A 26032-nucleotide genomic window follows, 5' to 3' on the forward strand; every position below is an offset into this window, starting at 1 on the left:
GCCCTCGGGTTCTCTCAATATATGCTCCACTCTATATGCATCCGAAGAAGTGGGCTGTAGCCCACGAAAGCTTATGCTCTAATAAATTTGTTAGTCTCTAAGGTGCCACAAGTACTCTTGTTCTTTTTGCCTATTTTCAGAGGGACTGAAAATGGGATGTCAGTGGGAGCTCAGCACCTTTGAAAATCAGACCATTGTTGTGACTCCCCTTTCCCTCTCCCTCAGCCAGCTGTGCCCCCCTCTTCCTTTCCTGTCTTGGGTCACTCTTCCCCTTCCTTCTCTGCCCTTTCCCACTTCCCTGAAGGGAGCTGAAACCCCTCTGGCTACTGGGGATGCAGAAAGCACTCAGAGCAGAGAGCAGTAAAGCCAACAAGGAAACAGTAATGACTGCTAGCCTCTGGTGGCCACAGCAGTGAAAACAGCATCTCCTAGTGGCAATATGAGCAAACTGCGTGTGGGGAAAACCTGTGTTTTCACGCCCAGCTGCCTGGAATAAACAGCAACAAGGAGGCGGTGGCACCTTAAAGACTAACAGATTTATAAGGTGCCACCGGACTCCGCGGTTGTTTTTGTGGATACAGACTAACACGGCTACCCCCTCTGATACTGGAATAAACAGCGTGATCAGAGGACAGCTGAAAAAACCCAGTGGCCACTAGGGTGACCAGATGTCCCAATTTTATAGGGACAGTCCCGATTTTGGGGTCTTTTTCTTATATAGGCTCCTATTGCCCCCTATCCCCTGTCCTGATTTTTCACACTTGCTGTCTGGTCACCCTAGTGGCCACCAAATGGAGCCTGTTAGCTTGTATGCACTGTGGCATCTAGGGGTAAAGATGAGCTGGGCAGAAAAAAGGGAAAAGGAGGAGCTGTGCTAAGTGGCTAGGTTGTTTTTTACTGACTCAGCCTTTTTTAATCAATTATTGTTATTTGTGTTGTGGGACTGCGTTGGCGTCCCCGGCCCAGGCCCGCATTGGGCAAAGCACTGTACAAACAGACAGTCCGTACCTCAAAGTGTTTACAAGCTCTTTTGTAGCAAAGGGCGCCACCAGCTTGACAATCCCATTTCAAAAGTCAAACATCACTCCCTTTGTCACTAATGATACTAGAAATTATTAAAACCACCCACCCACCCGCCCAATCAAGCAAATAAACCAATCCCCCATAAAAATAAAATAAATCTAATTCCCCATTTCCTTCACTGTGCGTTTATTTTTTGCATTTCTCGCCACTTAGGCTCTGAAATGAATTTAGGACCCAGTTCTGCAATTAGATCCACACAAACGGGCTCTAGTGCCTGTACTAATCCCCAACAGATCAGGGCTTTATAGGGTGACCAGAGGGCAAGTGTGAAAAATCAGGACAGGGGTGAGGGGTAATAGGAGCCTATATAAGAAAAAGACCCCCAAATTGGGACTGTCCCTATAAAATCGGGACATCTGGTCATCCTAGGGCTTTAGTCAGTTCCAACCTTGCTTATAGCTAGTTTTGTAATTTAGTTGTCATGCACTTGCCCAATGCAGCAGAGTTTGGGTTGCCATTGCCAACACTGCAGAGACGTTCTGAATCCAAACAAGAAATCAGGTTCATCAAAGGTTAAAAAGATCAGGAAACCATTTCTAGTAGCGCTAGGTTTTGTTTACAATTTTTTTTTTCCAACTTAATTTTTGGGCCTATTCTTAAAGTACCTGCCAGACAGTCCCTTTTCGGGTGAGTTATTTTCTTCAACAAGGCCTAGCAATCCTAGTTCTCCCCTTAATGTTAACTAAGTAGGGGGTGACCAATAGAAGCTCAAACCGAAACCATGGACCCAATAAGGCATATTAACATCACTTCTGTCACTTGCTTCCATCTTTTCTCCAAAATGTAACTGCGTTGGCCCCAGTTCTGCATGGGTTCACCTGAGGAGCTCTTTGCAGGATTAGGGCTTTAAAAGTTTTTTGAGGCAGGTACCTTGCCCTCATATTTATATTAATAAACATTTGGCAATTGATTACATCTTTTTTCCTTGGCTGAGAATCGGGTATTTGATAGGTATTTATGGGGACTCCTTTCATAGTAATAGATGTTAATTTAGGGAAAAAGTTGGTTTTGTGGTTAAGGCACACAGCCTTCCTGTGTGACTTTCGCCAAGTCACTTCATCTCTTTGTACCTCAATTCCTCATCTGTAAAATGAGGATAATACTTTGCTTTGTCTGTCTTGGCTGTTTAGATAGTAGAATCTTCAGGGTAGAGATTGACTCTTATTGTGTTTGTACAGCACCTAGCACAGAGAGCTTCATTTTTGGTTGGGGTTTTTAGGTATTACCATAATACAAAAAGTAATAATATGGGAAAGAGGCTCAGAACATAAGTTGGATTCTTTTATGAAGTTGAAAAAAATGAATTGTGCTCTTCCTAGATCTGAATCCTTTAGTGTCATCCCCATTTTATACATCCTTCAACTGAGGCACAAAGACATTGGTGTGTGACGTATCCATAGGCATACAGTGCTTCATTGATAGAGCCAGGATTATAAACTTGGGCTCTGATCTGTGGCCATTTGGGGGTGTGTGTCTGTATGGGTCTGCTTTAGGCCATATCTCCAACACAAAGAGGTACTAACGCTGGTACAGCTGGTCACGAGAGGATTATTTTATGGTAGGTGGCTCCTTCATTGCATAGTGTTTGTGTAATATTTGCTGCACTGCCACCTTCCTGAGGACCACACAGTGGGAGTGGCTGGGCATTCCCTTCCTCTTGACTGTTATGTGGACGAGAGGTTCAAGAACTGGATGATGGCAGTTCTGTTCCCAGCTCTACTACTGGCCTGGTGGGTGACCTTCAGCAAGGCCCATTGCCACTCTGTGCCTCAGTTTCCCCATCTGTAAAATGGAAATAACCACACTGCCTTCCTTTGCAAAGCACTGAGAGATCTACTGATGATAAAAGCTAGGAGTTAGTGTTATAATGGTCATTAGGAGATTATATAAATTAGAGCAGGCACTACATCGAGGAGAACAGTGCCTGCTGGGTTGGTTTCAGAGCTCCAATTGGGCTAGGTTGCACTGGGTCAGTGATAGGGGGGGTAGCATATTGTTTTACAGAATCTCAACCTAACATTTTAATAATTTAAAAATACAGGACAGTATGCTTCTATCCCTAATGGCTGAGAGGTAAACCTTCTGTAACTGACACAGTTCTGCCTGCCTCTGTTTGCAGAGAGCCTGAACCAATAGGTCTGAGAGATGTGAACTGGCCCATGTATCTCAAAGGCATGTTACCTCAGATTACCAGTGAAGATAATGTAAATGTCAACAGTGTTAAATAGTTCACTACGGCTTGAACCTCTGTAAGAAAGGCGAGTAAGGAGCCCATTGCTATGCTCTGCCCAATCTGCTCTGACATTTCATAGCAGTGCCACAAGTGGAGCTATCACAGCTTCCTCTGCCCCACTTCTCACTCCAAATCTGACCTGTGGAACTAGAAGGCCAGAGGGGAAGAGCGAAGCCCAGGCGGGCCTCCGAGCACCATTCACGGGGAGCCACTCCTGAAGAGCCCAGTGGGACATTCAAACCCCAGCGTGGGGAGCCTACCCGAAGAAGCCCACCTGAGCATATTTTGAACATATGTAACAATGTACTGTGAGCAGTGTTTCCTTTTCACAGCTCAAGGAGGCGGAGCTTGGCTTGTGGGTGGAGCTTGGGAGAATATGTATCCTCTTCCCCCACTCCCAATTTCAACCCTGAAGTGATTTTAAGTTCACCAGGTCCTCCACTCTTCCTGCTTTCCCCCCACCTCTTAACGTAATGCCTGACCTAAGTGAAGTGTTCACTACACCTTGGCAATTCCAAACTACTCAAAAGAAAACAGCCACAAGGTAAGGGGAGAAAAGATGTTTTCATTTCAATTTTCTATAATAAAATGAGAGACAGTAATTCTGACAGCAAATCAGATTGCCCAGGAAAGAAAGTCAAACAGTATTTCAAGCTCTGTTTGAAAAACACAAGTAAAACAACAAGGGGAAGAGTCTGATTTCAGAAGCAGCACAATCTTTGCATTGCAAATGTGTTACGTCAAATAAACCGCTCCCCCAGCCTGTCATGAGATGTGTCTTTTAGGGCATCACTATGGACCAAATTCTTCCCTCAGATATAAACGTCCTGCATGTCTGACGACAGAAATTGGCCCCGTGTTACCAGTGAGATGCTACAGAATGTACAATATAGGGCAGTATATGTTTAACAGCAATTACTGTACAATGGCTCCTTCATAGAATATCCTGTGCCTGTTTTGGAAGGGGTTAAAAATAGATCCTTAATAAAATCTAAGCTTACAGTCAATTCCCTGCTAGAGTTTTACCTTCCACCAAATCTAAGTAATGGGCATCTAAGAAAAGTTCTATGTTTAAGTCACTGTATGGGATAAATTCTTCAGCTGAGAAAAAATTTAGCAAAACTTTAAAGAGCTCTGGGCACTTGATCAATTTGCAAATGGGACTCTCTGGAGGGCAGCTGAGTATCTGTGTTTGATGGGTTTTGGGAATACACCATTGTTCTCCAGCTAGGTCTTTAGGCTGTAACAGATGCCTTCAGCTTCCAATCCGAGGCAGCAGCTGAAGAGTGGGCACAGACAGCAGGCTACGGTGGGAACAGCGTATTTATCATTCCTGGGGCTGTGCAGACCGACGCGTCTATTAGAGCGCCTACATTCACACCAGTCACAGCTGCCTCAGGCAGCCCCTTCCAGGGGCCTGAGTAAGAGTAATGATTGTAAGCATTAAGTACGCACAAACGAAACCCAGCCCAGTCTGAGCAGCAGAGGTTGTTATTAAAGCCCGAGTCAACGTTAGCAAACTCCTCACAGGTGCAATGGACTGGAAAAGGGTGGCGCTCAGCAGGCTGATGTGATGTGATGTGACTTGTTTTAGCTCCTCTCCGCCCCATTCTCCCTGAACATCCAGATTAATTGGCAGTCCTTTTCTCTCCCCCGACGGCACGTTCAATGTTGGCTTGGGCCTGGGGAAAAGTGTGTATGCTCCCTAGTGTGACTGGCCTCCTATATGCCCCCAGGCACATTACTGCTCTCACTGCCTGGCAAAATCCTGGCTCCACTAAAGTCAGTGGCAAAATTCCAATTGACTTCAGTGGGCTCCTATTTCATGCATACATTACTCCCACTCCTCTCACCTTACTGCTACTGTTGGTGTTACGCTGGCTCACACCAGGGCACGATCTGCATCTTTGACTTTTCTTTTTCACCCTCCGTGTTGTGCCATCGCTCGTGCTGCATTATACACTTGGGGGCCCAAGCCAAAGCCCACGGGAGTGTCTCTGTTCACTTCAGTGGGCTTTGGCTCAAAGCCTTGATAACTCTACCAAGCTCACTCTCTCCCACTTCCTCAACACCCTACTTAAAAACCACTTTATCCCCCGTCTGTCCACCAATCGCTACTTGCAATCCCTCCCCTGTACTGCTGCCCCATGTTTGTCTTGTGTAAGGGCCCAACAGGGTGAACAGTTTTGCATACGTAGTTGCTGGCTCTTGCCTGGGAGAGTGTGGGTCTGTGCGCATGACCATTGACTGTAAGCTCTCCAGAGCAGGCAATGCGCCTCACTCTATATTTGTATAGCACGGTGTGCATTTACCTGGTTTTGAATAAGAAAAGTAAGCTAGGGTTCGGAATAGGGAGTGTAGAGTAGAGATGAATTGGCTTCCAAAGGCTCAGAGGTTTGGTAAAGAGAAGCACCTGGAACTTGAGATGCTTCCCCAAACCTCTTTGATCTGGAAGTCTTGCAAGTCTCCTGTCTGACTGCTAATAGTCTCTGGTTTGATCAGATCAAAAATACCACGAGTAAAATCTTCAAAAGCAGCTAAGTGACTTGAAAGCACCTAAGCCCCATTGACTGTCAGTGGGACCTAGGGCTTCTAGGTAACTTAAATGCTTTAAAAAAACAAACAAACAAACAAACAAAAATTAGCTCTCAGCTCAATAGCTCTTGACAAATTTTCCCAAACTGTAGAACTTTAAGAAAAAAACCCCAACCAACAAAACTATTTCAAACCTAAGAAGTTTGGGTTATCTCTTATTTTATCTGAACTGGTTTGCTCAGCCTTAAGTGTAAAGGTGGACCATTGTGGACATGAACTCAAAGACCATTATCAAATCCTACCACGGTCCCCTTCCCGTTTCTGCTCCCTGAGGGTTCTACTGGCTGGAGCCCCTATTGTCATCCCTGCCCAGTGAGACACGTCAATAGAGATGGTCACACCACACCAAGTGCTCCCATTGTGCTGCCACAACACAAGAAACTCGGCTACTGTGTTTTGATCCTAAGCCTTCCCTGGTGTATTTTAAGAGATGGCTCATGCGGCAATCTCTCGATCACCCTCCTCAGCTCCACAAAAGAAATCAGTCTCACAAGGAAGCACATTGAGAGCCACCAGACTAAGCTTCCCCACCCTGTCATTGGTTAGAGAAGAGGAATAAGGAGAAAGTTTTCTGCATGTACATATATAACCCCCTCATCCCCTCCCAGTATAACAGTGAATCTAATGACCATTACCAATGTAGGTTCTCTGCAGGAGGAGTGGAATCATCACATGGATCTCATGAGCTAGCTCTCCTATTTGCGAGACGAGTGCTTGGAGTCATGACTTAATTTGCTAATATTTAAAATGGAGCTGGAAGATCTAACAAGGCGGGGGCTGCTCTAGATTGAATGATCCGCTAGAGCTCTCTGATTATCACTTATTCAAGAGATGGCAAAGGGTCATTAAGAGGGCACTAATATTGCTTCCTTTTTAATTTTAAATCTATTTCCATTTCTTTTATTTCCTCATTTGCTTCTTAATCCTGGGACTCACTCTCTACAGTGCGTGTGTGGCAGGGGTGGTGGGGCAGGCGCTCAGACACACTTGGCAAAGCCAACAGAGTCATTATCACGGTCAAACACTGTGTAGTAGGGGCCAATGAACACATCTCCCAGGATCCACAGTGGGCCCCCGGGAGGTGGGATGTCCAGGGCTGAAAATCCACTCAGGCAGATGGTCTCTCCCTGTACAGAAATCTACAGGAAAGAGTGAGAAGGTCAGTAGAAGGACGAGTCTTTCATCCCTTCCCCCGCCCTCCCACAAGCTCGGCTCTAGGGCACCAATTGGTGGAACTGACTCTACGTGGTATGAGGTATTAACCGTGATCATCATCATCTATCATGACAGGGACTGGCCCTGAGCGCTCCAAACCCAGTGGCAGATGGACAACAATAGTAGAAGAGGTATTGAAAGAGTCACATGATGTCCTGTCCATTATTGCTCACCCTGCCTCACTAGTTTCATCCACTGCAGGAGCTGATGGCTTTACTCAGGCTACGTCTACACTTGCAGATGTAGAGCACCAGGAGTTAAACCAGCCCTCAGAGACAGCAGCAGCGAAAGCACTGCCGTGTGTTCACACTGTGCTCCTTGTGACTGTGGAGCATGTCCACATTAGCAGCTCTTGCAACGCCACAGAAAGCAGTGCATTGTGGTAACTATCCCAGTGTGCAAGTGGCTGCAGCGTTCTTTGGAAAGGGTTTGCGATGCCTAATGGGGCAGGCACAGTGTCACATGATGCAGGTCTCCCAATAACTTTGTTCCAGGGCATCCTAATAGATTGCCAGCTGCATTTCAAATGGGGGGATAGGGGTGGAGTGTGACAGGGAGTGTGTTGTGTGTATGTAGAGGGAGAGACTGTGTTTTGGGGGGCAGAGTGTGTGTCAGCATGCTGTCTGGTAAGTTCAGACAGCGGCAGGGGGAAGGGGAAACCCCAACATCAGCCCCCATCCCCCACCTCTCTCTCACACATGCACAAATGCCTGCCTCTGCAGTAGGCGCATTCCACAGTAATGGTTGCTTTATCCCGGAACAGATAAGCATGTCGGCTGTAAGAAACGGAGCTTTGAAAGGGGATAGCCGCATGCCTGCAGCCGAGTTCAAAACAATGACGAGAGTGGCCACTTGACTTCAAGGGATTATGGGATGTTTCCAGAGGCCAATCACAGCACAGTAATGCAACAGTCATTCACACTGACACCCCAGCACTTCAGTCCGGGTGCAGAAAGCTCTATGCTTCTTGTGGAGGTGGATTACCAGGAGCGCTCCAGCTGTGGAGTCCAGGCTCTCTAAGTGCCTTGCCAGTGTGGACATCTCAGGAGTTAGGGTGCCCAGGGCTGATTTAATGTGCTCTAACTTGCAAGTGTAGACAAGGCCTTAGCCGTCTCCTATTACTGCAACAAACCAGTGGAGGTCTCCACTGCTCTCTACAGACCCAGCAGCTGAAATCTGCATGACAACATCCTGATTCTTCAGACTCATGTTTCTCCCTGAGTCTGGCACGCAGGGGTCCCATCTGGAACTGTAGTGCATGAAACCAATTCTGACCTTACACACACAGGTCTAACTCTCTGCAGAGTTACTTCTGATTTAGACCAGAGTGAGTGAGGTGAGAGTCAGACCCTGTGATTGAAGCTCTGGGCTGATCCTGCTCCACATATCCTGCTTTGGAGACTTGCCTGCTCTCTTGACTAGAAGAGGTTATGACGCGGACTCAGATAGGACTGGCAAGCAGCTAACCTTGCAGCAGTGAACAGGCACTATCCTGGCAGGACTCACGTGGGGATTGGGGTGAAACCCCCGCTCTACTGAGGTGGTAAGGCTACCACTGACTTCCGAGGGGCCAGGATTTCACCACAACAACCCTGCCTCCTACGTTTAGGTGAGAAGAGCTAGCATAGGAAAGGGAGCTGGGTAGGAGCTGCTCTGGACTCACCTTGAAGATGTACTGTTCTCCGGTGAGCTCATAGGGCTTTCCTCCTAGTATGAGAGTGACGACGGGAAGGGACGACACTTTATCGCAGGGGATCACGTACTGAAAAGAAAGCAGCAGCACACTGAAGCATGAGACCCCCTGGGCACAGAAAAGCTGCTGGTTGGCAGGCTTAAGGAAAAGGGGGTCGCTATGGGAGATGGCTAGGCCTCTCCTGTGCTCAGACAACAGCCTTCTGCGGGTTAAGGAAAAAAAAGGAAAGGAAAGGAGGCAGCCTATGGTAATTAGTATCCTCTAGCCTTAAATCGAATCCTAATGGGTTCTTTGCCCCTTACGATCAGAAGGGCTCAGCGCAGTTCAGTGCACAGAGTTTCAGACAGCCAGTGGGAGGACTAGCTCAAGAGGCGGTGTGGTCCTGTGGGTAGCACGCTGGACTGAGAGTCAGAAGACCTCAGTTCTGCTCCCAGCTCTGCCACGGATCTGCGGTGAGAGACTTGTGGCAAGTCACTGCATCACCCTGCCGGGCTCTCCTCCCAACCTTTGTCTGTGGCATCTCGAATTCCGATGAAATTGGAAATGGGAATATAATGCCATTGGGCTCCTTTGAAACCCCCACAATCAGAGCTCTTTGGGGCACAGACTATTTTACTAAGTGCACATGTAGCGCTTATGCACAATGGGGCCCCTAGGAGCTGCTGAACTAATGAATAAAAGCACAAAATACTGGATGCAAAGCAGGAGTAGGGGCACAAATACAGGGCTTCAAGTCCTTCAATCCCTTGGCCAGCCAGGCCCCAAGTTGCTCTCCACAGACCCAGTTTTGTCAGTGGGGCTTGTTACAGGCTATGCTGGGGTATGTAATGGGCAAGTGTTTGTTGCATTGAGAAATCTCCCCAGACATACAAGGGCTTGTAACACTATATTCTTACATCCTGCCTAGGACAGCTGGGCTTATGGGGGCTGGTTCTGTTCTAGCACCGGGGAAGATGCTTTCAACCGCTGTTTGGCAAGTCATATTACTGAGATTGTAAATGCTTTGGGGCAGGGAATGTCTCTTCATTAGGCATTTGTACAGCCTCTAGCACAGTAGGGATAGGGCCTTCTAGCTGCTACTGCAATAGAAATAGAGGGTGTTGAACAAAAAACCCTAGGGACTCTGGATAGGTGCAATCCATCTAATTATAAATAAATCCTCTCAGTGGTGTTGATGGGGCCTGGAGACAGCCAGGTCCAGAACGAATGTCACTACATTACAGGCACCCTTATCCCTGCAGAAGTTAATAAGGCTGAATCAAATAGTGCTCTATATACATTATTCTAAAATCCTACAGAACTTCTTAGAGGAGATCCCTCATAGGACATTTATTAACAGAATCCTAGACTGGGGACTTGATTCTCTATTAGGTTCTATAGGATGGTGAAAACACCCATGGGAAGATTCTCATTGTCTATTAAATCCTGTAGGACTTTTGTGCAAGTGCTTTCAAATGTGAATTTACCCCCCGCCCCTTCCCCCACTGCTACAAGGAGGAGATACAGGGTCTGAGCCAAAGCCTACTGAAGTCAATGGGATCAGGCCTTAATTCTTGTCCCAGCTGGCCAAGAAACAGCATGGGAGACTATTAAACTCCAGTCCATTTCCTCACTGGCTCCTTCGCTCTTAGTTTATCCAGAACTGGCACAATCACGGTTCAGGGGGCTGGGATTTCTCCATGACAACTTGCTCCTCCCACAGAAGGTCAGTTTCCAAAGCAGGAGAGAATCCAAGCTCACTAGCTGCAGTTCAGGATAGGGAAGGGCAGCGTGTGTCCCTCCCTCTCCCAGGCTGCTGCCCTTAATTCTCTGTATGGGGCTGTAAAGCATACAGCACCCGGCTCACCGTGCCAAAGAAACAGCAGGTCCCTGCCCCAAGGAGCTCGCAGTCTAGAGGCACAAGCGGGCGTGACGCAGGACAGACAAAGACTTAAGTGCTGATGGAACACTACCATTGGGTTTCAGGAGCCATGGGCGAGGAGAGGGAGGGGATTTGGGTCATATTAATCAGGAGAAGGAGAAAAGGAATCCCCCCCCAAGAGAGGCTTGGGCAGAGCTCAGAGTGGGAAGGGGCTGTAGGAGGAAAGATGGGCAGAGATGCAAGGAGGGACAGAATAAGAAATCTGCAAAGTAAGGAGAAGCTTGATATTAAGCTGTCTGAAGAGGGGAAGCCAGTGTAGAGATTCCAAGGGGTGGGGGCACCAGTCTTTTGGAATACTCGCTCTCCCCCCCCCAAGTTTCCAGTTCACCACCCAGTTTCTCTGCCCGGGTTTACCTGTCCTTTGATGAGCGGCTTAGCCCCGATGGCAGCCTGCAGCGCCTTCACCTCCTTCGTTGGCCCTGTAATGAGCGAGGTTCCTGTGTCCACAATAGCTTCACAGCCCCCTTTGCACAGGGTCAGGCCATTGGCAACATCCAGTCTATGTGAAAAAGAAGATTCCCAGATAATAAAAGCCCTTTGTGAGTTGCAGTTCAGGTTGCAAATATGAATCAGTTACTTAAACAGGGGGGAAAAAAAACCTTAACAGAACAGTATAAAAATACTGGCAAACTGGAGTAGGGAATTAATAGTTAAAACTCCCAGAATATGCTGAAGTATGGAAATACCTAGGTCTTGATCCAGCAAAGCACTTGAGCAAATACCTCACTTTAAGTGAATAGTCCCATCAACTTCAATGAGAGCACTCATGTGATTGAGGTTATACATACTTTGCTGCAGCAGGGCCAGCAAATTTCTTTCGTTTCTGCCTGGTATCCCACAGCTAGCTGACATGCTAAACCTGTTATCAGGATGCGTTACCCAGGATGATGACACAAACCTGTATGTACTTTGGCACTTCCCCTGCAGATATCTGAATCTGTTTCCACAGTGGTTTATGCAGCAGTATGTACCACCATGGATGGCAAAAGGTTAAAAGGGTTGTGTAACATTTCCCACTTCAAAGGAAGTCTATTAGGGTCTGGTTTGGCCTTTGCTGATGTTAAGTATCCCAATACTCTGCACTGTTATAAAACCTTCCAGTCAAGGGTCTCAATGCACTTTGCAAACATTAAATAACTTGGGGATAATGATACTTGGCCCATGTGCCAGGGAAGGGTGGGAGGCACTTGGAGATCCTTAGATGTAGACAGGACCATGTAGAGTGCCTTTACTACAGAAGCTTTGCCTATGTAGCTATACCAGCAGAGGCCCCTCGTGTAGACACAGCACTATGCCAACAGAAAAACTCATGTTGGCATAGTAACAGCACTTCCCCATATGACATAGCTATGCTGAGAGATGCCCTCTTCTGTCACTATCACTGCATCTACGCTGAGGGGGAGGAAATGGGGGGGGGGGGGGGGCGGGAGAGGGGAAGTTTTGCAGGCACGGCTATGTCAGCTGTGGCTCTTTCCACACCCCTGACTGACAAAGCTCCACCAACAAACCTGTGTAGTGTAGACTTGGTCTAGAGCTTGGAATAGAAGTCCAGGTTTCCTGGCTAACAGCCCTCTGCTCGGACCACGCAACCAGGCTCAGTCCCTCCCCCTCACTTCCCCGAGCAATGCAGAGTGCTTACTACTGCGTGCCTATAAGAAGAGGGCCCCTTCCATCAAGTGCTGAATTCTCTGAGCCCCATTCAGCCCTTACATACAAGCAACTCTGGGGTTTCATCCCTACTGGGAACGATAGCAATTGGTGTAGCGAGGCCCTGAGGGGAGATAGGCAAAGCTGCCAGAAGCCATGATTTGGTGGGTTTACTCCTGCTTGAAGCTAGCATAAGCTGCAGCTTATAAGCGTTTGCACTGGTGGCTTGTGCCCAGCACAGAGCAGGTCTGAATGAAAACAATGGGATATACACACGTCTGGACAGGACCCTTCACGCCTAGCCAGTTAGTCCCTGGGAAGTGGGGAGAGGCGGAAGACAATGGGATAAATTCTGCCCTCGAATACATGGGTGTGAGAGAGAGAGAGAGAGAGAGAGAGCGCGCACGCAGAAAGGAAGGTGGAACTCACTCATCCATTTTGACCTGCCAGTATGCCTTGCGTGTGACATTCACCCAGTTGAAGTCTCCGGTATAATACTTGGGGTCAGTCCCTCCCAGCAGCAGCTCCCCTCCAGGCTGAGCTGATGGGTCCCTGAAAGAAAAGACACAGAACATCAATTCAGCTGAAGTGGGAGGGAGGGAGACACTGCTTCTCCAAGCATGCTCATCCACAATGGATCCCCGTGCACTCATGCCAGGGGAGAGCGCGAGCAGGGCACCCACATATGAAAGATATAAAAAAATATTAAACCACCAACATTGTGGCTTAGGTTGTGAGAGGATATAAGGGAACTCCAGCATGTCTTAGGCTAGCTGAGGGCTGAGCCATCCTGTAACAGCCACGCACGTTGTGTTGAGACCTGGAGAAACTCACTGCATGCAAGGAAAGAGCAATGGAAGAAAGATCATTGCTCACTGACAGCCCAAGACTGGCCAAATTCTTTTACCACTAGCTCCACGACTAGAGAGACCGCCATAGCCTATTTCTTTATCTCCCTTGCATTTGGGGTAGGGCAGGGGCAGAATAAGCTCTGTCACCTCGTGCACTAGTACAATACCCTTCATCCAGCCAACAACATGCGTTTATGTGGGGAGGGATGCAGCTGATCAAATGATACATTGTTATTGCCGGACTCACGGCCCAGAGAACTGAATTCTCCAGGTTATTTCAACCCACAGATTGCAGCTGACTAGGTGTGAGGAAGCATCGCTATGGGGGATTTTTAGCCGTAACTGAACCAGAACCCCCCCCCCCCCCCCCCCCCCGAAGACATTTTCCGGCCCAAGGAGTCTCGTCTCTCCCAGGAAAATGGAAAACCATGCTCAGGTCTGTAGGGGTGGTGATGGGTATGACAGAGCCAGCGAGGGTATGACAGGGCCTCCTGCTGCCATGATCCCAGTCCTCCCTCCGTATTGTCTTTTCCCACTCATCTCCTGCTCCCCTTGGAACGCACAGCCTCTCCTGGCCCACCACAGCACCACATTCAACCCCTCCTCTTAGAAACAAAGCCCCTGAATCTCCCCTCCCTCACACCGGTTTCATACCAATGTAGCTCTGTGGTGGTACTCCCAACTGTCACTGGTGCAAGGGGGAGGAGGAATCAGGCCTGAACTCCTTCAGCAAGTCCCACCAGTGATTCCCATCACTACGTGCTATGTGCACAGGCCTGATGTGAACCAACCCAGAAGGAATTCATGACTCCTTCCCAGTCCAGAGTTTGACTTTCAGACGATATATACGCAGAGGGTAGAGTTCTGCACTGAGACCCCATTCCCCATTGCTCTACCCCTGGGGCAGGCATCCAGGTATACTTGATCCTGCCTCAGTGCAGGGGGGTGGACTAGATGACCTCTGGAGGTCCCTTCCAGCCCTACTTTGCTATGACACTATTAATGCCACCTGTGCAGAGGGGATGTGAAAGGCTACCATTTTGATCAGGTGGCATGAACACACCCGCTTTGCGCAGGTGGAAGTGACTGTTTAAGGGGCCAGACAGAGGGAGCAGCTGAGCATCCTCAAGTCTTTTTGGGGACGCTCCATCTCCTCAAAGGTTCGGGCCATTCGATTGTAAGCTCCTCGGGGCAGGACGTGCACGGACTTGCCCAGTGACAAACACGCTGTAGGCATTCAGGAAAGGGAATGTTCTGTGGCTGATGTAAATCAGCAGAGCTCCAGAGAACTGAAATAATCAGTTCGTTGTAAAAAAAAAAAAAAAAAAAAAAAGAGGCAGCTTTGTCCGGAGCTCTTCAGTCAGTTGCCTGATGCCAAGCAACCCGTGGGAAGTAGCTACCGTGAGAGATGAATGCCCACTCTCCCTGCAGGAGTAAGGGTGTCAGAAAACACACCCTATTGTAGGAATGGGATGGCCAGGCCCTCCTCTGGTGTAAAGGGATGCAGCTCCACTGATTTCAATACAGCTGTGCCCCTTTACACCAACTGAGGGTCTGGCCCTTAGAATGAGGTGGGAGGACAGGAGGTGGCCCACAGGTTGGAGACAGCCAGACGCGATGTCTCAAGAATGAGCTCCATGCCCCCACAACATCACCTGTTGAGATAGAAGGAAAAGATGTTCTTGTCCACCAGCTTCTGCTGAATGACGTTATCAAAGAAGGGTGTGACTTTATCCACAGAGATCTTCGGGAAGGCCATGCCCATAATGCCGTCGAACTTGGCAGCAATGAAGGTTATGCCAGGTTGCTTGGTTGCTTCACCAAAGATCTGGTCCTTGACAACTAAGTCACCAATCTGCAGGGAGGGGGGAAAAAAAATCCAAGATGGTTAAAAAGAGACAGTCTCAGAGTACCGGGGTGGGAGAAAGCACTTTCCTGGAAACAGGATGGAGTCAACACGCGAGAGCTGTGCTCTGGTCTAGCATTGGCTAGAGAGATCCTGCCCCTCAATGCATGCCTCACAGAGAAACCACAGATGGGTCTCAGGTCAGAACGCTTTGCTACAAATACAGGCCATTGGAGATACAGCTCCCACCTAGTGCAGGCAGACGACATTGGGCCCTCATAGCTCCTTGTGAATGGCATGACAGGAAATGCTTATGCTCCCTTCCTTGGATCAGACTTACTCCTCTAGCTGCTCTCTTATTTCTCTTGGCTCCCTCTCTTTGAGCCCCTCGGCTCGATCTGTGCCCCCTCCACTGAACTGAAACAGCCCTCCTGCAGGTCACCGATAGCTTAGCTCCTTGGGGCAGGGAGTGTCTTTGTTCAGTGCTTGTACAGTGCCCAGCACAATGGGGTTCTGGTCCATAACTGGGGCTGCTAGTGCTAAGACACGTAACAGTAATAAATCCCATTCGTTCCTTGGCTTTCACCTCATGGCTTTCCTGGCCCTGCGCTTTCCTGATTTCTCCTCATGCCCTCAGCATGTTTTTCAGTGACTTCTTGGCCTCCTCTCTGCCCTACACGATTCTGTATTCTGTCCCCGCTTTGTACTCCCTCTCTTTAGGGGACACCATCTCCCACCCATTCCCTCACCTACCACAGCGACCACCACCCCTACTGCCCTCCTCCCTAACCTCTGCAGTTGTGTGTCCAACTCCAGTTCAAAATGGCTCTCAGATCCCCATCACCACCGGCAGCACTGTTATCCTTCCCGTCTCCGCGCTCTGTCCCCACACATCTGGCCAGTTGCTGAGTCCTGTTGCTTCTACCTGCCCTTTCCTTGCTATCCCCTTATTGAGGTCATCCCCTGCAACCCCACCCCCCAACAATCATCTCCTGTCTGGCTTGACTGCCTCACTGCTCTCCCCCATCAAAGGCATGTCTGAAGCAACCTCTGCTAATGGGAGCTCCCATTATGACCACATCACTTCTGCTTTTTCAGTTCCTCCACTGGTTTCTGGTCACTTACTGCATTGTATTCAAGTTCCTGTTCAAGTTCAAGGCCCTACAGAATCCTGTTCCCACCTACAACTCCCCCTTTCATTCCCAACGCGCCTACTCACCTTTCCCTTCCTTCCGCTCTCAGCACCCATCAGGCTCCCCCCTACTCCTGAAACAACCTCCCTTCCTGCACCGCTCTCTTTCCTCCTTCAAACCCCAACCCCATCTAGCTTATTCTCCTAGCTAGAATCTGCAGCCTCCTGTCATGAACTGTTGGTCTGTGCCACATGTTTGTCTGTCTAGTGGGATTTGGACTGCATGTCCCTCAGTGTAGGGGAAGTTTCCCCATCTACATTTATGGCCCTACTTATGCCCTTTGAATCAGGAGACCCCAAACATTCAGAAAGCAGACACCATAGATGCTGGCTCCCACAGTTCTCAGGAAAGCAGGTCATGAAATTGAGGTGGGCACTGAAGGGTTGTGTTGGGATAGTGGGAGGGGCAAAGTGGTAATCGGACTGATATGAATTTAAGGTCAGCTCTCTTGCCAGACTCATGGCTAGAAGGACTGACATGGTGTAAAGCACTAGGTGATCAGTGTGGCCCCACAGAAGTCAATGGAGCTATGATGATTTACACCAGATGGGGATCTGGCCTTTGGTTTCTATCTCTAGCAGTTCACAAGATCTCATAGCTTAAAATGATCACAGGCAATTTTACCAATTGGACCAGGATGCTCTCAGAGTCCTAACTGTCTTTCCTCAGTCCACCCTGGTTGGGTCTGAAACTCCCATTGGCAGCATTACAGTGAGATGTACTGTACTGAAATGAAAAGCTCAGCCTCTCTGACCTGACATCAGAAAACGATCCCTTGTAAATGACTAAAATCCCCCCAGGGTTAAATAGTGCCTCGCTCTGTGTCAGTGTGTAAAGGGGTGTGTGCAGGCCTAGTATGTGTACAGAGAGTTCTTATTTTAACTGGACTAAGAACACTTTTTGTTTCAAAGTGTAATTTGCTTCACAAGAGACAAAAGCCACAGAAGCAGGATGTGGGGCAGAAAGGATCTGAGCGACACGTCCGGTAACGCACTGAGAAGAGGGAGGCATTTTCAGAAGTGATAAAGGCACCACCGCAGCACAAGTTCAGTTTTTAAACAATAGCAATAAAATATTTGACGGGCCCGATCCCTAGCTGGAGCAACGCTGATTTACGCCAACCGGGGAGCTGACCAAAAATTGCTAACATTTTTACATGCACAAAGATAGCCAGGCGTGCAAGCTTTTTCAGGCTTGAAGCTTGAGAGGGTCTTTAGCAGAGCAAAGGCGTTGGGTTACAGAACTTTCTCTCTCCAAGTCACTGGTTTGGCTCCCATCCAGGTACATAATGATCAAAAATCATTACTAGCTGATGGCTGTTTGGTGGCCTCACTCCAGTTCCTTGCAGAGAGGTGTCACGCATCACATCCTGCAATTGGCACCCTAGTTAGCAGCCTCAGCAGAAAGACCAAAAACGGAGAAGGGCATAAAGGCTGAAGGCCAAATCCTCAGCTGGTGTAGAGCAGGGTTGGCTCCAATGACTTCAGTAGAGTGGGGGCAATTTACCCCAGCCAGGAATCTGGCCTTGAATTCTCCCTTCCCGCTGTGTGGCTAAATGAGGACTTCACTGTGCAGCGCCATCAGCCCACCACTCACCTGTCTGTGCTTTCTGTCCTGTACTTGTAACGCACCCCCTAAGCTCACTGAAGCTAGAACCCCTAGGCAGAACTCGGAATCACTAGCACTCTGGGAAGCAGAGGTTCCCCTGCTACAGCTGCATTCATCGTTTGTTACTTGGAGTGCGATACCCACCTCCATCAGGAAGTTTTCTACAAGGCTAGTGAAGCATGGGAATAGGCTTTCAAGGAAGGTTGTGGAATCCTGCTCACTGGAGGTTTTTAAGACTAGATTGGCCAAACACCTGTCAAGGATGATCTTGGTAGGTCCCGCCTCAGTGTGTGGGGATGGACTAGAGGACCTCTTGAAGTCCCCTCCAGCCCTACATTTCTGTGTTTCTATTACCTCTCATGGGGTGTTTTTCCCTGGGATGTTCAATAAAAGGTTCAGGACACCCAGAATGACTGTTTAGGGGCTGGGGTTTAGGGGGAAGGCAGAGAAGGGAAAGACACAGTCCTTCATTCCCTCTCAGCTAGTCAGCTGTCCTTGCCAAACACCCGCCAAGCCAGACCCACAGCTGGCAAATCGTGATTTTGATGGAGCTTTGCTGATATCAACCTGCTGAGCATCTGGCCCAAGCCGATGGTTGCATTTTAGGTCTGGGCTCAGACATTGACAACGGCTCCCATTTCACATCTCTCGTGCACCCCAAGCCTCTCTGACGGCAGTGGGAATTTGGGGTGTGCAATGAATGCAGGATCCCGCCCAGTACGGGAAGCCACTTGGGTTCCAAGCATTTAGCACCCCACCTCTGCGAGTGCCAAGAACCCACTGCAGTGCTCCCTTGGATTGTAAACTCGGCTCATCACGGGATAGACTTCAATCACTTCCGCACACAGGGAAGCTGAACATTGCCAGTTGCAGTGGCTGCAGAGAGCCCTTATTCCCCCACACAGGCAGGCTCAGGAACAAACTAATTAAAAAGAAGGCATTACAGTGATAATTAAAAAAAGCTGCAATTTTCCTTACCACTCATTTCGCTCCCTCCATTAAACTGGAGAGCACTGAAACCTACTAACACAATCCCATAAAGCCAGCTGCTTTAGATCGCCGCCCCACTCCATCATTGGAACAGCTCCTTTCAAACGGCCTCTTCATCTCTCCAGTCACCTGCGCCCAGCTCCCCCCCGCTGCTCTCTCCCTGCAATCCTCCAATCCCACTAGCAGCAACTGACAGCACAAGGCAAAAGCAGACAGCTCTATTGGCGCTAGACTTTTTTTTTTTTTTTTTTTTAAACCCAACAGAAGTGGAACATTTATTGCTAAATGCAACATGACTTCATTCAGCAACAGCAATAAAATCCTTGGAAGGGGTTTTAGTGAATCCTAGAAGCTTCCTGAATGGAAATGACTAGGGTCTAGATTGGGGGTGGCCAACCTGAGCCGAAGCCAGAATTTACCACCGTACATTGCCAAAGAGCCACAGTAATATGTCAGCAGCCCCCCATAAGCTCCCTCCCCCTCCAGCCCCCAGTGCCTCCTGCCCACCAGCAGCCCCACCAATCAGCGCCTCCCCCTCACTCCCCGCGCCCACCACAAGCAGGCTCGTGGGAAGGGGTGGAGTGGGGGCCGAGCAGGGGGTTGAGCAGTGAGCATTCCCTGGTGCATTGGAAAGTTAGTGTCTGTAGCTCCAGCTCCGATGCAAGAAGTCGCATATTAACCTCTGAAGAGCTAGACTGGCCACCCCAGTCTAGATCATCTAGAGCTGAATGTTTTGATGCCAGGGAACTAGGCATGGGAGGCAGGGACAGGGAGCTAGAATGGAGGTACATGGATAGCATTGGGCTCTGCAGATCCTCCAAGACCAGTGCAGTACTTGGGGGTGGGAATGGGGGGGGGGGGGAGAAAGAGGAAAGATCTACTGGTTTTGGAGGTCAATCCTTGACCATTGTGGGGTGGCAAATCCTCTCACCCGTCCAGGGAATACTGACAGTCAATCTTAGCAAGACGAAACTCACGAACGGCATCATCTGAACTCAGTGCGAGTCTGCCCATTGACCGATTCATTTTGCATCGGTCCCAGAGTCTGTTGCTTACGGGGATAACACCTACAAGGGGATGTTCTGGCTGTAAGTCAAGTATTTCTGCACTAGTCTAGAAAAGATTCTGGCAGAGGGGAGCTAGAGTATAATCCAAGCCAGATGGGAAATTCAGTTCAGGCTGTTTTTTTGCACAGTGAGTTGGAGAGAGAGAGAGAGAGAGAGAGAGAGAGAGAGATCCCTTTCTTTTGACACCAGCAGACTTCGTTAGCCAACACTTTTCAACTGGAACAGACAGAGAAAACGCCAATGGATTTCTGGGCCTACCTAAAATAGGTTTATAGATGTATCTATTTTGCTAAGCAAGTTTAGGGCTCTCAAGCCAACACTGAAGACTAAGGCCCAGATCCTCAGGAGGTATATAGGCTCCTCACTTGCATTGATTTCAACACCTCTGAGGACCTGGCCCTATGTAATTTGGAAGCCCAAGTCCCAGTGACTTTCAACAGGACTTGAGCGCTAACTCACAGCTGTGCTTTTGAAAGCTGAGCCCACATTTTCAAGAGTGATTTTGGGCATCTCATTTTCTGAGTGCCTAACTTGAGACACACTGAAGTAGGCGGATTTTCAGAAGGTGGATACTCTGCACTTCCTGGTAATCAGGTCCCTTTAAGTTGTCTCAAGTTGAGTGCTAGAAAAAAAGGACACACCCTCCCCCAAAAATCACAGGTCCCTTGAAAATGTAGGCCCCAAGTTTCTACACAGAAGTAGAACCAGTGCAATATAGGCAATGGCAGGGCAAGTTTACCCCGGATTGCCTCAAGTCTGTTACGATGGAACTACCTCTAGTGGCGGTAGGGTAGTTTAATCTCCATTCTCACTCAATGTTTAGCCTCGCTAATGAGATCTGCCAATTGCAACGTGGACATGTGTCCCTGGGGGAGGTGGACTGAGATCCCCAACCAAGGCCCTGACTCAGCAAAGCACTTAAGCAGGTGTTTACCTTTAAGGAGTAATGGGATGCAGTCTTTCCTAGTGACTAGCGAACTGGTCTGGGAGTCGGGAGACCTAGGTTCTATTCCTAACTACCACTGGCCTGCTGGGTGACTGTCGGCAAGTTCATTCCCCTCTCTGTGCCTCAGTTTCCCCACCTTATGATACTGACCTGGGTAAAATGCTTTGAGATCTGATGAGAAGTGCTGGGTATTGCTAAGCCCCATTGAAATCAAAGCGACATGCCTGAATTCCTGGCTCAACGAGGGCCTAAATGGGTTGCAGAAGTGAAGTACAGTCATTACTAACCCCCACAGCATCCTGGCTGAGGTATCCGGACAGGCTCCCGGTTCCATAATGGATGGCGAAAGCTGTGCCGTTCTTCTGGTAGGTACTGGATTTGGAGGAGTCGTATTTGTGATGGATCACTGCAGCAAGGAATAGGAATACAGGAGGTACACACAATATTAATGCCGCTCAGCAATTTATACAGTGCGTTGCATGTTTGAAGCACTGGTCGGGCATTAGCTAATTAAATGAGCTGGTCCAAAATAATAAATAAATAAATAAATAAAATAAAATAAAATTGGGAAAACTTTCCCAATTTTTCTGTCAAAATTTCAACGAAAAATTGAAATTAAAAAAAGAAGAAGCTGTCAGGAAGTCCTAGAAATCAAATGTCACAACCCTCCTGAGAGGTGCGATAGGGGATTATTATCCACCTTTTACACCTGGGGGGAGGGGAAGAAGCAGAGATGTAAAGGTCACACTAAAGTCAGTGGTGGAACATAGATCAAGAAACTCAGGACTTCCAGACTCCTAACCCCATACTCATAACTCCAGATCATGCTGCCTCCCCTGCTCTTAAAAGTAAATGTGTGTTCAAGGAGAGGGTAAGCAGAGCCCTGATTCTTACATATGCCAATTCCGGAATGCCTTATAAAGCATTTCTAACATGCAAGGAATTCAATTATGAGATCCAATTTAGCAGTTGAATAGGATTTGGCTCCCATATTTAGAGACTAGAGTACACATGGCTGTTATGTCAGGGGACATTAGAAACTGCAAGAGTGAGGCTCAAGTCACCATAACTGCCCCAAGAGGAAGATGCTTTGTGCTATGGAGAGTTTGGGTGAATTTAAGTATATACAGGTATTAAACACAAACATTAATTTTTGTATCACTCATTTATATCACAGAGTGTTTCTTTCTTAAAGGTGATCTGGAAAAGATGTTTTTTAAAATATACGTTTTCTGCCCTTCTTTATAAAGATGACTGGAAGGTTTTAGTTTAAAAAGAAAGAAAAAAGGATGTCTTCCCCCACACCTATTTGTTTTATACCTTAGAAAGTTGAGGAATTTTATTTATTTCTTCCCCAGTTTTGCTCAAGGGTGTAAATGGATGTCTCAGCAGACATGGATTGTTTTTAATTATAAGGCTGGAGACAACAAAGTCATTAGCAACAACATCCTTGCTCCCAAATGTTTATTCATTCCTGGAATTAAAATAGGTCAAAAGACAAACAAGCTAAGAAGAGGGGACCCGATACATCACTGCCTGGGCACCTTGGATATAACAACATCTGTGCAAACTCAATTCCAGTTTGGGAGCATTTTACATTTGTTTTGCACTAGAGTAAAATGAGCTCTACAAGGTGCAAGTAGAGAATCAGGACCACAGAGCTGTAAACAGACCAGCTAAAATCTCAGCTAGCTTACTCCTGGCTCTTGGGTTGTCAACATTTCCCTAGTTCTCTAGAGGTACAGAATCTCCAAGATAGACCAGTCCTGAATCAGAGTCTCCAGCCTAGACAGGGCCCAAAATCTCCAATATATAAACACAAATGGGAAACAAACCCATTAAATATATATCTCCATCCACCTGACAAACCACTATCAATCATAAAGGGCACAAGTCCAATATTCCCTCCCCCCCCCCCAGGCTTTGCAGGTCACCTTTCATGTTTGTATATTTGTTGGCTCCACTTTCTCCATTCTGCTTAAGTAGCACATTTGGTGGCTTTTAAAAGGCATTTTACCACAGTTGGGTTTGACATCATCTTCTTTGGAGATTTATTATACTGTAACATCACAGGGTGAAAACCTTGTAATTTATAAGCCTTTGGTTTTAGCCACAATATTTTTTTTTTTTAAACACGGTTATTATTATAGATCCATAAACATGTGCATGCACATTCTGGGCAGTAATAAACTAGAAACTAGGACAGTTGGTATCAGATCTATCAAGATAGGCTTTTTTGACTGCATTGAGCAACAGGACAACATAGCTATAATTTGGGGAGAAGCAGAGCGACACATGGAATGACTGATTACCCAATCAAGGTCATTCCAAAAAGAATTCATGTGAGTGTGTGTGGGAGACGGGAGGAAGGGGAGGGGAAGAGACAGGAGAAGGAAGGGCCATTAACTTGACAGGACATTGGACTGGGACTCAGGACACATGGGTACTATTCCTGGCTGTGCTGGTGACCTGGGGCAAGTTGCTTCGCCTTTTGTGTCCCATCTGTAAAATGGGGATAACAATATTGACATCTCCTTTGTAAAGGGTTCGAGCGCTACAGAGGAAAACTGCTGTAAGAGTTGGATATTATTGTTGTTTTCTATTTCCCTCACCCCCCACCGCCAATGCCACTCCCCCATTTTAGGTGGGTCGTCGAAAAACATCAGCATAGACTTTAATAAAATAATAATATATGGAGATATACATATCTCATAGAACTGAAAGGGACTCCAAAAGGTCATAGAGTCCAGCCCCCTGCCTTCACTAGCAGGACCAAGTACTGATTTTGCCCCAGATCCCTATGCGGCCCCCTCAAGGATTGAACTCACAACCCTGAGTTTAGCAGGCCAATGCTCAAACTATTGAGCTATCCCTCCCCCGACCTTTCCTTGTCCCTTTCCTCCTTCAGTCAAGGGGAACAAGGGTGTTAATGCCCAGATATCAGCACCGTGCTCCACTAATGCAACTGTCATCACAGGGCAAGAAAAGGGCTTACTCTGGTGAGCCTGAAAAGTGCAAAATATAAAAGACTGCATCCTCCAAACCCCTGGGGCTGGACAAACTTAAGGGGAAAGAGAGAGGAAATTCTTATTTTGAAGACCTAGTGGCTGCAGGTGTCAAAGACAGGGGCTGTCTCTGTGTATTCCCAGAGCTGTGTCTAGTTTAGCCATGCTACAGCTACCTAAACTGGGGAAACCATCCTGGGAACTGGCATGCAAATGAGAACACAAGAGAGCCCTAAAGCATTCAGTGCTTCACTTAGGTTATTCTCCCTGACTGCTCCAGCTGGCCCACTCATGGGCCAAGAAGTCTGCAGGACAGACTGGTTTGGAAGATGCCGGTTGCCCTCTGCAGGCCAGGGGTTTCTCCCTCTGGCCTTCAGTCCCTGGTTCACAGGGCGGCTCTTTGGTGCCTGTACTGGATACGCAAGGAAACGCAAGGAATAGGAGGCTGTTAAAGGTCATGAGGCCAAGCAGCTACACAGCGCAAGAGCTACTTACAGCAGGCGATGTCCAGGAGGTTGCAATGGACAGATGGCACCCAGAGATTGGACGATCCAGTGTCAAAGACCACGGTGAACTTTTGCGGTGGCGTCCCAATGCTAATCTCTCCGTAGTACTGAGCCTGAGAGAGAAGAGGAGCACAGAGAGGAGTGTTAATACAGATGGAATACTCTCCTTGTTGCCACAAACTTTCTAGGCGCTCTCGTTCAAAATTGAATTGAACCGGATAATCCTCTGGGGTTGATGCATAAATAACTTAGTGGTGTAAGTCTGCAATTGCAATCCCTACTTCCCCCAGCAGGAGTAGGGAATGGTGTAGACAAGTGCTGGCGGTAGCAAGCTCATAATCACTCCAGTACAGCCTCTTCCAGCAGGAATCATTTGTAGGGAAGGGCATAGTAATGTTGGCTGTGGTGAGCTCACAGCTGCTCCAATCCCAGCCTCTCCCAGGAGGAATTAGTGTAGGAACACGGGCTGCGGTAAATTCACAAGCCCAGATCCTCAAAGGTAACTAGGAGCCTAACCCCACACTGATTTCAGTCCTATGGCAGTCAGCCTCACACAGCAAGAATCACTGAAAGGAATAGTAAAGAATCCAGTAGATACAGCAGCATCCAAATAGGTTACAGGGTTGCAGGTTGGGTAGGAGTCTCCCTCTCTTCTCCGCACAGTTACAAAGTGCTGAAAGGAGGGATGGGCTTGTGATGAAAGCCCTGCAGTACAAGTCATAAGGTCTGGGCTCTGTTCCCAGCTCTGCTACAGACTTCCTGTGTGACCTTGGCCAAATCACTTAATCTCTTGGTGCCTCGGTTCTCCTTCTGAAAAAATGGTGGTAATAATATTCCCTTTGCATGTCTTGCTCATTTAGAATGTAAAAGTCTATTTCTCACTACATCTTTGTACAGCACCTAGCATTATGAGATCAAGGCCTCTTAACCCTCTAGGTGCTACCATAACAAAACAGGGAAATTCCTCAGAGAATACCTGGAAGTTATCACACATAGACACTAAGGAAGGCTACTTCCAGTTGTATTTTTTCTTTATTAAAGTGATTCTGTCATCTCCCAAGTACCCCACCTGTTGTCAGTTCTTAGTAGGTAGTAACTAACAATGTCAGGAAAGTCATGTGTGAAACAGAACAGGTCCTTCTAAATCAGTATGTTAAACCCCTGCCTTCTCTGCTCTTCCAGGTGCCTCAGAATGTAGATGGGGCTGTCGCCTCCCAGCTACTCCCAAGCATAGCAAAACCATACAGCATAGATCAGTTCCTTTGGCAGACGGATGTGCACCTCTGTGGAGGTTTTATCCTGCCCAGACAAGCCTGACATCCTTCTAGTTTCTTACCAGCTCACGCCCTCATTTTTTAAAAAACACATTTAAAATGTAAAACAAAGCAACAGTCACAAAAAATTGGCTGCCCGCAGACAGTACCTTGGGCATCCATCTCCCTGAGCTTTTGTTCTAACCCCAATATGCAAGTGTAAGTAGGGCTAGATTACACTTGCTTGCTCCTATGTGCTGGGTAGGTAGATTTCCCAGGTTAGGGCCATTAGCTTCTGATCATTTGAAGTTTTCATTAAAATAAGAAGTTTCTAATCCTTATGACAGTGAAGAGAACCTTGCAGATGTGAACCAAAGTGT

The 26032-nt window shown here is 47.8% G+C and overlaps 1 protein-coding gene across 1 annotated transcript in view; it reads right to left on the minus strand.

Moving 5' to 3' along the window:
• Window positions 1-3861: 3861 nt before the first annotated feature.
• The window catches only part of CTSD (cathepsin D), a 36015-nt gene continuing 13844 nt past the window's right edge, over window positions 3862-26032 (minus strand). The window contains exons 3-9 of the mRNA XM_054028463.1: window positions 24389-24512; window positions 21176-21294; window positions 14894-15093; window positions 12817-12939; window positions 11095-11239; window positions 8790-8888; window positions 3862-7050 (exon numbers count right to left, since the gene is read on the minus strand). Coding sequence (XP_053884438.1) covers window positions 6889-7050; window positions 8790-8888; window positions 11095-11239; window positions 12817-12939; window positions 14894-15093; window positions 21176-21294; window positions 24389-24512 — 972 coding nt within the window. The 3' untranslated portion in view covers window positions 3862-6888. The remainder of the gene's footprint in view (window positions 7051-8789; window positions 8889-11094; window positions 11240-12816; window positions 12940-14893; window positions 15094-21175; window positions 21295-24388; window positions 24513-26032) is intronic.

Source organism: Malaclemys terrapin, chromosome 4 (assembly GCF_027887155.1).
Source record: "Malaclemys terrapin pileata isolate rMalTer1 chromosome 4, rMalTer1.hap1, whole genome shotgun sequence".
Classification (NCBI taxonomy): Eukaryota; Metazoa; Chordata; order Testudines; family Emydidae; genus Malaclemys; species Malaclemys terrapin.